Below are 13,642 nucleotides of genomic sequence, written 5' to 3'. Positions count from 1 at the left end.
GGGTATATTAGAGGTATTTCATATTCTACAGTGTATTTCATTGAGGTGCTGGAGCCTGAGAGGATGGTCCTGTCTGTCTGGAGCACTTAGGCTTTGTGTTCATTAAAGGCCATGTTGTTTTCCCTCCTTTCTTTGCCCCACCTTATGCTGCAGCCACATTTTGCTTTATTTTAGGTTTCGGTTTGGTTGCTGCACACTACAAACACCTCTCATTACACTATGGCCATGCATCAACAGATACACCACAGATGTCACTGATTAACACACCCCATGCAAATATAGATTTTTGTTAAATATATACAGGGGGTCCTTGGTTTATGACATCCTCAACCTACAGCGTTTTGTCGTCACGTTGGAACTGGTTACGGGCAGGTCCTTGGTTTACGACGCACGATGTTTCGTCGTTATGTTGGAACTAGTTGGTGAGCGGAGCGAACAAATACGACGTCACGCGGCACAATGTGACGGCTTTGTTTACATTTGCCGGTTGTACGCCACCTTGGACTGTGCCACGTTTGCTAACTTTTTGCCCTTCATTATGGTTCCCAAGCACAAGTCAGACACTTCTGATGGCAGTGCTTCGAAGAAAAGGAAAGCCATCTCCATGGAAGTGAAATTAGATAAAATAAAACGATCAAGTTGTAAAAGCAGTGCAACATATTTTGTTCCCTTCTTGTAAAATGACTCATGCATACATGAAAGTCATTGGTATTCATGACTTTTCCAAAGAAATGATCAATATCGTGATGCATGTAACGGCTGTGTTCAGATTTTCACCGGGGTTCCGACTTAGGGTGAAAATGGACTTAAATTGTTCCGTAGGAATGGAACTCCGATGTAAGTCGAGGACCCTTTGTGTATGCTTTTACTGGCATTTCCTGTGTCTGTTGCCATTTTTGTCTGCAAAAACCAGATTATGAAAGGTTAAACGGAGGACTTTCGCTCAGGAAACTGGAATTTGAGTGTGTGAAGCCAACAAGGAATGCTGACTTTTGGATTGACTATTTTTGAGGATTTTTGACATATGTTGGTACTGCTTTTCTTTGTTTTGATTTTCTGCCTTCTACAGCTTTAAATGGAGATGATTTTCTTTGTTTAAATGGAAAGAAAACAGCATTCTCATGATCCAAACGGGCACAGATAGGCCAGTGTAGGTCTAGACAGTCCAAAGACTAACATTCCCGCATCCCCAGCATCATTCGACATATGACCTTTGCTATATGTCACCACCTCCTCCTCTCTTGTCTTCCTCATCACTCTTTTTACACCGTCTAATAAAAGCCAAAATGCCAACAATTACATGCTGTCTTCCACACGAGGAAATTACAAGCCCATCTGCTGCTCTGATATTTCAGCTTTAACACACGAGTTAAGCAAGCTTTGGGTAATATCTCGAAGTCTTATACGTATTTCACATCGCTAACTGCTTTCCTTCATTGTCAGTGTTGTTCCAACCCACCCTTGACATCCTCTCCTGCTTTTTGAAGTTGTGTGTCTCCACCCTTTCACATTTTCTCTGACCTCCTTTCTGTTCTCTTGTTTTTGATGCGCCTCCTCCTCCCTCCTCCTCCCCTCCTCTCTCCCTCCTCCCTGTAAGTAAATGCACTTTTTCATCCCTCTTGTTCCTCCTGCAGACATGAAGACACTAAACGTCTCAAACTCACATCGGTCAGCGCAACATTTAAAGAGCAACAACAGGCAAAAAGAAAACAAGCTGTATTCATTAAAGCAGAACATGTTTAAGCATTCCTCTATTGTTCCCCCGATGCTGACTTTCCCCTTCTGACTGCCTTGTTGTTATTTCAAGCATGAAAATCAGCCCACAGTCCTCAGAGAGAACAGTTTTTCCATTATAAATCAAATGCTGAAAACCTTGTATTGTCTTAAATAAAAGTACATTCTATCCTTTGTCTGTTTCTGATTGTCTTTCCGTCAGACATATCTGCCTCTCCGACAGTCAATAAGACAAAGACCAATGAGAACCTTCTCAATACCAGTCGGCTTTCCACCTCAAACTGTAACAGCATTTACCACCCAGAATCCAACTACTATCCATATTCTGGATCTCCAAAAGGTACAGCACTCTCTGTGTAACAGCCTGTTTCTACACAACACACTGTACATATATTTTTATAGATAAGCTGCACAAAGTTCACCTAAAAGCTACCAAGAGAGTCAAATGACAGTCGTTTTAATTGAATTTCTGTATTTGATTCTCCCTTTCTTCCCTCTTTTGCTTCTCATTTGCTCCTTCTCCCTCCATGTCTCTGTCTGTCTAGTCTCCAGGGTGAGGAGATTCTCATCTGGAGGAGAGGAGGATGGATGGAATCATAACATAAACAGGGTAAGAGAGGAAGACATTCTCCTACTTCTCCCTTTTATATTTTAAGTGAGGAGTTAATATTTAATGAGCCAGTTAATTAAATGCTTGTTTCCAACCTCAGCCACTGGACATGATGCAAAATGATGCTCCTCTCTGCTTCTTTTTCCTCATATTCCTCCTTCCATATATCTAAACAACAACCGTCGCCTGTTTCCCATCTCAACCTGCATTATTCCATCACTATCTATCAACTCATGCATCCATCCCACTCAACCAACTCTTATTGCTCTATCTGTCTGTGCATTTCCCATCTCTTCTACCCATCTCTCTATTTGTCCTCTCTACTCTTTTTTTTCTTCTTCCCCCCTCCTTCACTACATGCAGGGAATTGGCAGGATGATCCTGAAGGAGGAGATGAAGGCACGATCAGGTTGTCACGACAATGACCAGTGGGGAAGCAGACGCAGTTCTCGCTGTAGCAGCAAGGAGACGCTGAACAATCTGGGCTACGGCTCCCTCAATGGATGTAAGTCTGTGTGTGATATCCTCACTTCTTGAATATGTCAGTAAGGGCTGATGTGCTTTTCCTAATGTATTTTGTTTGCCACGCGTTATTATTTGTGACAGTTTCTCGGCCTGCTCATGTTGTCTGTCCCAGCGCTCATCTTGGTAAATCAGCCGGGGTGATGTATAACTATATATATATATTTATGTGAGGCAGCAGCAGATACATCAATATCAGTTCATCTGCCAGCCACAAAGTAATAACAATTTTCCTCACAGACATGTCAAACTAAGTTTAAGCATCACCAGTACAAAGTTTGTTCACCAGAGAGCACTGACAAGTTGATTCTTCTACATTGATTTTTCCAAATCGGTTTGTATCTTTGTCACAATTAAAAAGATCTGGTTGTTCAAATAAATACTACAGTGAATATATAATTGAAGGACTTTTGAAGTCCATGGGATATATCTTGCATGCCTTTTTGTTCAAAGTAAAAAAAATAATGTTTTTTTATGTTAATTATGATCATGTCTTTACAAATTCTATAATTATTTATTCTGGAAACAATCACTTATTAATAAAAATGACTGGATATCACTAAAATGTCAACTAAATAACCGTCCCAATTTAATAACAACCACCTTCTAATTAGCTACACCATAATAAAATGAGCTTATTCAAAAATAATTTTGATTGTGTTCTTTTTATGAAGTTGAGATAATCATGACAGATATTTCTTTTTTGGCAATATATCAAATTTTATGTAATGAAAACAACAAATTGTATCTGTGTCTGAGAAATCACTTTCAACTAAGTAACGCATTACAAAAGCACCTCTCAAGGAAGTGTGTTAATTCCAGATCACATGATCTGCTCCACATGATGGCAAGACTGGCAAGACTCCAGGCTGCCAGGCTTTCTTAATTATTTAATATAAAGTAGTGTGTGAATCAAGTACGGATTTATTGCATGTCAACAGGTTTACTACAATATCTTTATAAATAACTTTCAATTTCAATTTTACTCAGTTGTGTATATATATAATATTTAGAATAATCTTTCTCTAAAAATGTCATGTGGTGTTTGGTTATAGGCGGCCATGTTGATTTTAGACCTGAAAACAGCAAAAATGTCAACTATGATACCTGCCAACTATGTTACAAAAAGTCCTGCAATTATATATTGACCCACTAACAGATTTAAAGTCCTAAATATCACAATGTCAGCACTCAGCTCAAAATTACAGTATTGGTTTGACTCTACTGTAGTATGTGCTGCGTTTCCTGTCATAATATTGGGTTTAATGTGTGATGCTTTTTCCTTGTTAAATACAGAATAGAAAATAAACTTAAATCACATCACAGAGTTTGCTTTCATGCCCAAGCTTGGAGGCCTTAGGGACCGCAGTGTCGGTCGATAGGTTTGACCGTTTGTTGATGCCCCACTCGCTTCAGTCTGAAATATCTGACTGACTACTGGATTCATTCACGGTCCCCAGAGGATAAACCTGCCTGTGATGATCCCCTGATTTGTCCTATAGCAACATTAGCAGGTCAACTTTTCCATTATTCAGATCATATCTCAGTATCTACTAGACTACATTCTCTTACCTATCCAGTGATGTGTACTAACTGTAGTGATCTCCTGATCTTCACTCGGCTCAATGCTGTAACGGATTGCCATGAAATTTGGTACAAATATTCATATTCCCTTTAGGACGAATTGTAATAACTTCTGATAATTACGTTTTTTGACCAAATGTCTGCAAAACTTCTGAAACATGCCACACTGAACTTAGATGGTGAACATGACATTAAACCTGGTAAACATCAACATGTTGGCATTATCAGTGTAAGAATGTTAGCATGCTGACATTATCACACAAGCAGAGCTTCAAAGGTCAGCTAGCACCACTGTAGATTCGTAGGCTCTGTTCATAAACGGCATTACCTTGCATCCTGGATGATTCAATCACAACTGGACAGCTTTAAGTCCGTCAATTCACACTTGGTATTAAAATGTGGCTCCACCTGCGTCTCGAGTGGCCACTTCTCTGCTTCATATGTAAATAAACACATCTATTATTTCAAGTTGAAAATACCAAACGCCAGAGTCTTGCACAGGTCCAATTTAGGAAACCTGTATCTTCCTGCGCTCACATAGCTCAGTACCGGAACCAACTCACAGTTATCTCCAAGTCCAGACCTGCCTCAACCTGCTCCTGCAACTCAGCAGCAATTTCTTATTTACAGTTGTGTCAAAATTGAGCAGCACAACTGCTAACAAACACTTGGTGCTGTAAACACATAACTCCTGTCCTGGTTGAGCTACACTGGCTCCCCATTCATCACAGAATTCAATTTAAGATTCTTTAGATCACTTTTAAACCTCTAGATCCTCTGACTCTCCTCTACATCTCTGAACTTTAAACCTTTTATTCTGTATCTTGACCTTTAGATCAGAGAAACAGTTGAATTTAAAAATACCACAGTCTGGCCTTAAAACAAAGGAGGACCATGCTTTTACCTTTTTAGTTCAAGCTGTGTGGAACAAACTCCGTCTTACTGTCAGAACAGCTCGGCCAGTGTCTAAGTTCTAAAGGCTTGTAAAAAAGCTGTACAAACAGGCATTTGTGGATTATTTTATGTTTTGTCTTTTTAGCATTGATTGTCTTTATCACTGCTTTTCAACATTTTTCCTACTTTTTTGGGTAATTTAAACCAGCTGGGGTTGGAACATCACAAGTACAATTCTCTACACTTTTATTGTACTGGCAGCAGACGTCTAATTGTGAATGGCTACATACTCAAAAGGGGAAAATTCTGTACATTTATGTGATGCAGGGGAACCCTTTATTATAAAGTATCTCTTTTTAAATTGCAAATCCAGCTTTGAAAGTTCATTATTATTATTGTTAGTATTAAGTATCACAACCGGAGAAATGATTTAAAATGTGGGAAAACATAGACTACACAAGCACTCACTTTGAAGTGCTTAATTTTCACTGAAACCTTTTGCAAATTTTGCTAATAATAGCCACAAACACCCAACCAATTGCAGGACTCCAGGTAAAATGCATTGCTGCATTTTGCCCTGGTAGAAGGTGAAAGCAGTAGCTAGGCCATATGCAGCTCAGCCATCTTTGAATGTGGTCTGAGTGATTGAATATTAATACATTCTCAATGTGTCCTAGGTACATTTCCACCTGCACTTTCAGCTGATTAATGCCAGTTGTCAACAAGGCATTAGTCTTGTTCTCAAATCTAAACTTAAGATTATCGTCACAGTCCTTCAAGATTATATTAGAGCTGAGACTCTAGGTTCAAAGCTGAAATTAGGGTCAGTTTTTGGTTTTGGCTAAAGTGAGTAAGCTGTAGTGACTGAAGGTTAGCTGTTAGGAAATGAATACAGTCACCTTTATAGCAGGAGGAATGCGTGGGTCTCGTCATGCTGACCAAGCCTCAGTGGGAGGAGTTTCCCATTGATCCCATTCCTCATTGCATTCAGCGCATGTAAGGCCGAGACAGAGATGGAGAGAGTCAGAGAGAGAGAAAAGGGAGTGTATTTAGGTGGAGGTCAAATGGGAATAAAAGAAAGGGGTGTTATAGCAGCAGAGACACAAAGAGAGCGAACACGATAGAAAGTGAATTAGATATAAGGGAGAGGGAGGGAATTAGAGGCTAAAGCAATTTGGAGCTGCTCGGGGAAGATGTACGACATGAAGCGTACAGGTAAATTAGGGTCACAGACTGGAGGAGAGGGAGTGGAATGAGGTCTGAGCACAGGGAGGTCAGGCTGAGAGAGGTGGGGATAATGCGTGTGTTCAGCGCAGTGTAATCGCTGTGGGTTTATGGTGTCTGACGTTATTATACTGATTAGAAAAGTCCTGACAGGTGTGCGCTTACATGTTTAATTCCAAAATGGGATGTGAATCATGTCACAGAAGTGACACAAACTCCTACAAAATAACTGACTCTTGGAGATTTCACTTACCTGATTTGATTTGGTCCATTTTTTAAATCATGTTAGCAGCAAAACTCTAGAGATAGTGTTGTCTGTCTATCCATCAATTAGTTTGGGTACAACTTTAGCTAAGACTGAAAAATCTCTGCTACTGCTGCAGGGATGACTATGAAATTTTGAATGAATCTTCCTGACTTTGATGATCTTGTGACTTTCCTCCAGTACCACTATGAGATTTAGTTTTTGGCTTTTAGTAAAATGTCTTAACAAGTAGTGAACAATTTACCATGACATTTTGGAAATGCATTCATATCTTCTTTCAGGGATGCCTTGGAGGATTTCAGATCATCAGGCCATAATTTTAATTTGCCCAGAGCTTTACTTCATCACTAAGAACTTGCAAACCAGGGTGGAAATCACAAACTGCTTTACAGATTCAAATCAGTTAAAAGCATCAAAGTCACTGATTGCTGTTTGTTGCATTCATATTTCCTTAAGCAGGTACGTGAGCAAGTTTAATGATAAACTGGCCTTTATAAGTATTCATATAAGATTGCCACCTCAGGGCCCCTGACTCAGGACAGTTATCAGATTACGGTGATTTTTTCCATTAACTTTACAGTCATAATATAATCATATAGCTGCTAAAAGCTACTGATGTCTTCATTGACAATTGTGATTTTGGAAAATGAGTTCAGTTTAAATTATTGTCGTGGAAAAATTTGTTCATACTTATAGTTGTACATTTACAATCATTTAGACTTAAAACTGTAGAACGCTTTATGTACAAATGGATTGAACACAAAGTGCTTTACAGGAAAACAAAATGCTAACATGCTAAGCTGAGCATGGCAAACATTATACCTTCCAACCTGCTAGCATTGTCACTGTGTGTACGTTTCCATCCTGATATTAGCATTGAGCTCAGAGTAAAGCATGGCAGAGCTGCTAGTATATCCTGTTACCTCATTATCATACTAAAATATTAAAATATGTAAATATATAGAATATAGAAATAAATTAAAGATCTATTTATTTTGTTATTTCCAGATTCCAGCCCCCTACAGTATGATGTGTGTTTCTGTGTTTGAGGAAAAATAACCACATGAATCTCAAGATGCAGTGCAGTCCATTAAAATTACAAAGTGCAGCGGTTGCCATAAACATATACATTTTTAACTTGAGTGGCCGAGTATAAACCCTGATGCTGCATGGCTGCTCCTCGGTGCTTCATATTTTATATGATGTGTAGGTCTTGATGGTGATTATGCCTGCATGTTGATGCTGTTAGGGACACATCCTTGCACAGCTGATGTTTTATGGATGTCCCAGAACAGCTGGCTTTTTTTAAAAAATTTCCCCTCCACTGAAAATTTTTATTGAGGTAGATTTATTAACCCCACTTAACACAGTCTCAAATACTGCTTGTGTTTGTAGCCTGCAGGCACTGACACTACATGTATCCACACACAAAAGGGGTTCAGGCAAGTTGTAAGAGTAGAGCTACTGTAAAAAAATAAACAAAACAGCAGTACTTGTGTAGCTACAAGCTTTTGGTTTTACAGTACAGGTAGAGGTGTTGAGGGGTGCAGCTACAATTTCTTGAAATGCTTGTGAAGAGAAGAACTAAAAATATGTTTGTTGTAATTATGTCCCTCAGAATGAGTTGTCTCAAACTTTGTGAAGTGATTTTTATGACATCAGATGATTGTACTCACCCTTTATAGACTATTATGGATGTATGTTTTATTTTTAATCAGTGTTATAGCTTGAATGTTTGAAGTTATAAACAAACAACTTTTAAATTCTTTAGTTGTATGGTTTTTAATGGATGTTATTCTAATCCTGGTGTCCTGTAATGTTATGGACTTGTCCTCTGATTAGATTCTATAGATCTTTCTGGGATTTGTTCCCAAGTTTTTTTCAGTGAATGGTAGATGGATCCATTTATTAGAGATAACAGTCATGTTTTTTAGCAGTATTTTATCCTTTCTATGCTATTTTTGTCCAATCAATTCTATGCCATAAAGTTCTGGTGAAGCCACAGTTCTTGACATACATGAATAAGACTCAAGACAGATGACTTCTAAGAGATTTTGTGTTTCCAGGGTGTGAAACTGAAATACTCTCTCTGTCCTCAGCTCCCAGGTCCGTCTATAGTGCAGACAGCGGTGAGTGGTTCATCGATGTGTTTTGATCCTCGTGTTCATCCCACGGGGGCGACGACACAGCTAGCCGGCTTCCCCGTTATCACCTCCATCCTGTCGGTTCTGCTGTGACAGCAGCAGAGCTTTAAGAGGGAGATTGTTATCAACTCACACTGACACAAACACCTCTATCTTTTGGGCTTCAGGTGGGAAGATGAATGGTGCTGTAGCCAAGGCCTGTATTTACCAGCTTTTTTAAAGAGGCGGCACTGATTCAGGGTCACTTACCTGAAGCCCTCGGCCATCTGTTTTATAACCAGTTGATATACACAAATTTTTGACTGTAAAAATAGAATTTTATGTGATCGCATTATCCACACTCACCTTAAAGTCAATGCAATGGTCCTCCAGAGCTATTCTCTCTACTTTACTGCCTCCTTCATTGGTATTGTGTGGATTTTTGCTCACTAACATCCCAACATGGCCTCCAGATTTGTCCTCCAATTACATTCTTGTGCGAATAAAATTATATTGATAAGTTGTACCAAAACCTTTCCTCTGAGGATTCAAATAGCAGAAGTTATTATTGGGCAGCACTTGTACAACAAAAATAGCGCTGAATGAGATGCTTAGGGTAGTAGTTTTCACACTGTGTGGCATCTGGGCCCACTTTGATGAAACAACTATACACCATGACTGTTCTGTGAGACGCTATCTCATTTCTTGTTGAGACAGACAATAGGGTACAAATTCATTATAGTTTAGCAGCTCATGGAGATGTACAGTAGCTCTACTTCCCGGCCAATATTCTGCTGCATCATGGTGTTTTGCTGCGGCTCTTTGACATCGCTGTGTAATTTAATTCCCTTCAATGCCAGAGAGAACAAGAGAGAGAGGCTGAAAGAGGAAAGGACAGAGGGAGAAAACAGAGAAGGAGGGAGAAAAACAGGAGGCAACAGTAAATGACTGAGGAAGAATCAATGATGAAGCCAAGAAACAAAGATAGTGAAGAGGAGGGCAGTGAAAGTGGGCAGACAGACAGCAGAATGACTTAAGGGAATCCTTGTAACTGTGCTGCCCTCTGCTGCTTCAGTCACAGCAGTACATACAACAAACAGGCCTGCAGGAGGATGCTGGTGGTTACCATTGGTTACGAGAAAGAAAAAGGGTGGAAACAGATAAGGTATTCATATTAAACTATAAAACTGTTTGGGAGAACCACCAAAAAAGCAGTCTTTAATAATCATAACAGGTTGAGGTGCAAATGTTTCATGTTTCTGCAAGTAGCCTTAGGTGTTATTTGATCCCAGACGTCCTAAAATTGATTTAAAGTTATCCCGATCCACAGGTGAGCTTCCTCCAAACTCTGTATGATTTTTCTGATCTGTGTGTGATTGAAGCCATGTTTCTACACAGGCGTCCTTCAGGCAGGTTTTCAGAAGCTAGTGGTTGCCTTGAGATTCAAACAGCAGGCACAATATGTGACGGGAATGCTGCTGCTTTGAATTCTTGTACATGATGGAAATTGTTTCCCCAGCGTGATGTTCTTATGGACCGGAGGACAGAAATGGATGAGAGGCCTTTCTGTAAAATCTTTGAGCAACTTGAGAGGAAAACAGTGTGAGCTGTTTTGAAGCCGATCAGTGCTGGGTTGGTTTTCCTAAAATAATTATGATCAATAACCAGAAAATTGCTAACAAGTTTTTATTGGATATGTCAGGATTTGTGCTGGAAGATTACCCAAATGCAGACACCAAAAGTAGGTCTTAGAAAGGAACCAAAGAAAACTTAAAGGGCTACCAAAGGCAAGGGAGCAAGCAGAAGATAGCAGAAGGTCCTGGAAAAATCCAGTCTAAACACTAAATTGAAAAAGTACAACAACCTAATCCAAGCAAAAACAAAGGAGTATGAGGAACATGAGTAAAGCAAACAGGCGGTAAAAGAACAGAAGGGAAGCAACGGGTACAAAAAAACTGAATGCACAGACCAGATACAGACGAGTAGAATCGGGCAGGTCAGCATGAGGTGGGCAAACATGACGGACTGAAAGACAGACAGAAAGACAAGACTAAACACTGAGAGCTAATTAGGGAGACATGACACAGGTGAAACTAATGAGAGCAATCAAAAAAGGAGGGAAACGGAGAGAGGAAGGAGGTAAAAACACAAGTACCGTAATACACAAGGGAAGGCCATTTCAGAATAATATAGTCAGTAAACAAAACCAAAACTCAAGGACGATGATAGCAAAAAAATAAATGAAAATGAAAACATACTTGTGTATTGGCAAATGTTTAAAATTTTCTTCCTGTCTCGAATAAATTTAACACTTTGACAACTAAGCTAAGTGAAAGTTCATACTAACCTGTTGCTCCCCTAATGGTAGAACAGAAGTAGCAGTTTTCTTTTACCTTGTTAACATGTCTATTGTTTTTTATATGCTGGAACATAAATAATGAGCACAATAACCAGTGTTCCAAAAAGAAAAAAACATGGATTCAGACAGGCTGCTATCTACTTGCAAAGTGGGACTTTCCATATCATTATTCTTCAGAGTTGGTTTCCAGTTTTTAACATGCATTGCTGATTACAGCTTACCATTATGTAGCATGGACTAGTTTTACAGTGTGTAAGCAGAGTCACAGGTGAGCTGGTGTGCTTGAGCTGCAGTGACTGAAAGGGTGTCGGTTGATCTGCATATTCAAGAGGATGCCATGATGTAGAGTTACATTTTATGGGAAAAAAAAAATTCAAAATATTTAACTGTGATACACAAAGATGATTTTTTTGGATTTAAATCAACAGCCACGGAGCGACTTTAAATTCTATGTAGCAGTTTATTTGGAGTCTGTGTCACATGTTATCCTGCATGCAATAATAAGCATAAATATGCAGGATTCTAGAGCACAATTTTCTCTAAAAGAAATAAAAACCCCAATAGGCACCACAAACAATAGAAATGCTGCATTCCTGTTTATAGTGTGAATGTGTGTGTGTTAGTTTGCATAGTTCTTTTGTTTGTTTATGGTTGTGCGCTTATGTTTGTTCTTCCAGACTCGTACATTGCCAAATCGGCCTCGTTGCCAGGCTATGGGAGAAATGGACTAAACAGGGTAAGCAGCCATGATTTCTAGTGAGTGTGTGTCTATGCTTGTATCACTCATGTTGTGGGGACTTGAATTCTTTTTAGGGACAGAAACGAAGTCTTCATAATGTAAATGATTACATTTTAAGGTGAAGACTTAACATAAGTTTGTGGTGGGTTTAGGTTAAGGTTACTAAGTAATGTTTAGGGTTACGATAAGTTCTGAGGAAATGAATATAAGACAATTTGATGTCCTCTGAAGTGATGGGAACAAAATAGGGACAGTCGCAGAGAGAATAAGACGGCTGTAGCTATTCGCCTAACTGGAATATATGGCAGAGTCCTTCATTTGCTACTGAACCTGAAACTCATTTGTATCGGTTTGCTTCCTGAGGCTGAGTAAGACAAGTGACAAGATATTTCCATTATATCAGTGTGATAAATTCAACAGAATACTTGACCGATTTAACACGTCTGTCTATTTCGCTATATAAAGATTAAATGCATCTTTTCCTACCATGTTTTCCTGACCTGCTCTTGTTGTGTTCCAGCAGCCCGGCAGCGCAAGTGCAGATTATTACCAGTATGACAGCAGTAATGCAGTTAATTGGCAGATCAGAGGTAAGCCTATTGCACAGCTTAAATCTCCTTATCTTCACTTCTTCTAGTTTTCTCTTGATTTACCTCCCCTCTTGATGCATGTAATTGAGAGTTTACTGTATGTATTAATGAAATGGGGTGTCAGTGAATGCATGTAATACAGCCAAACATTTCATAACATCTGGATATTTTCTTTTTCTCCTTTTCTTTCAGAATACAAGGTAAGATGCAGATGCCAGAGCTAGAGAACTGTTGCTGAGCCAAGAGTGAAAGGTCTGGATCAATGAAGACAGATAAGAATGATGTGTTACTGAATCCATCTCCTTCAGCAACACCCACTTTGTAAAGCTGACTGACTCATTTTATCGACAGCGAAACGAAACAAACACTTCACAAACAAGCACCCCTTTATAGTAGAAACAGATTATTTTTTTTATTTCTAATCTTTTCAATATTAAGAAAAGGAGGAAAACAAGAACCATATCAACCCACAAATGAGATTTTTCTTTATCTTGCATAGACAGATCTCTCTCCACAGTGCTTTGTCAACAGTGGAGCATGGTTTTTCTTTATCTTTTCCTCTAAAGTCATGAAACAGACACATTTTCCTTTTTTTAATAAATTTTTTTCCACTGTTTCTACATTTGGCCACTAGAGGGAGACAACACTTTTAAAAATGATCTACCTGTCTAGTGCTGTTGCACGCAAATCTAAACCACATTACCTATATTTTATAACACTGAGGAAACAAACCTCTGAACTGAATTCACATGTTGGTTAAAGCCTCCAATGTGCATTATGATAGAAAAGGCTTATAAAAATGTCAGCTGTAAATGTAAATATGAAGTCACAGATAGATATGTGTTAGTAGTATTTTTCTCTCGCTCCATCAGATCTACCCATACGAAGCCCTGGTGGTGTCAGTCAGAGGGCAGAAGCGTCTCCCCAGCGATGTGGACCGAGCCAGACTTGAGGTAAACTGCAGCACGACAGCATCATCTTGAGTCACTGCTTTTAAG

General features: G+C 39.2%; 1 protein-coding gene across 10 annotated transcripts in view; it reads left to right on the top strand.

The window, feature by feature from the left end:
- LOC111567431 (actin-binding LIM protein 3-like) overlaps positions 1–13,642 on the top strand; it is a 95,162-nt gene that overhangs the window by 79,542 nt on the left and 1,978 nt on the right. For 4 of the 10 annotated variants that reach the window (XR_008603908.1, XR_008603911.1, XR_008603915.1 and 1 more), the window contains 7 exons: positions 1,937–2,074; positions 2,280–2,344; positions 2,708–2,849; positions 8,933–8,962; positions 11,993–12,051; positions 12,575–12,644; positions 12,837–13,597. Coding sequence is in view for 1 of the 10 variants with exons in the window: in XM_035947382.2 (XP_035803275.2) it covers positions 1,937–2,074; positions 2,280–2,344; positions 2,708–2,849; positions 8,933–8,962; positions 11,993–12,051; positions 12,578–12,644; positions 12,837–12,844; positions 13,517–13,597 (590 nt within the window). In the remaining 9 variants the exon portion in view is untranslated. The remainder of the gene's footprint in view (positions 1–1,936; positions 2,075–2,279; positions 2,345–2,707; positions 2,850–8,932; positions 8,963–11,992; positions 12,052–12,574; positions 12,645–12,836; positions 13,598–13,642) is intronic. The other 6 variants (XR_008603916.1, XR_008603912.1, XM_035947382.2 and 3 more) reach the window with 5 other exon arrangements.

This window comes from Amphiprion ocellaris, chromosome 14 (assembly GCF_022539595.1).
Source record: "Amphiprion ocellaris isolate individual 3 ecotype Okinawa chromosome 14, ASM2253959v1, whole genome shotgun sequence".
Taxonomy (NCBI): domain Eukaryota; kingdom Metazoa; phylum Chordata; class Actinopteri; family Pomacentridae; genus Amphiprion; species Amphiprion ocellaris.
This window is presented reverse-complemented; position numbering and strand designations above follow the sequence as displayed.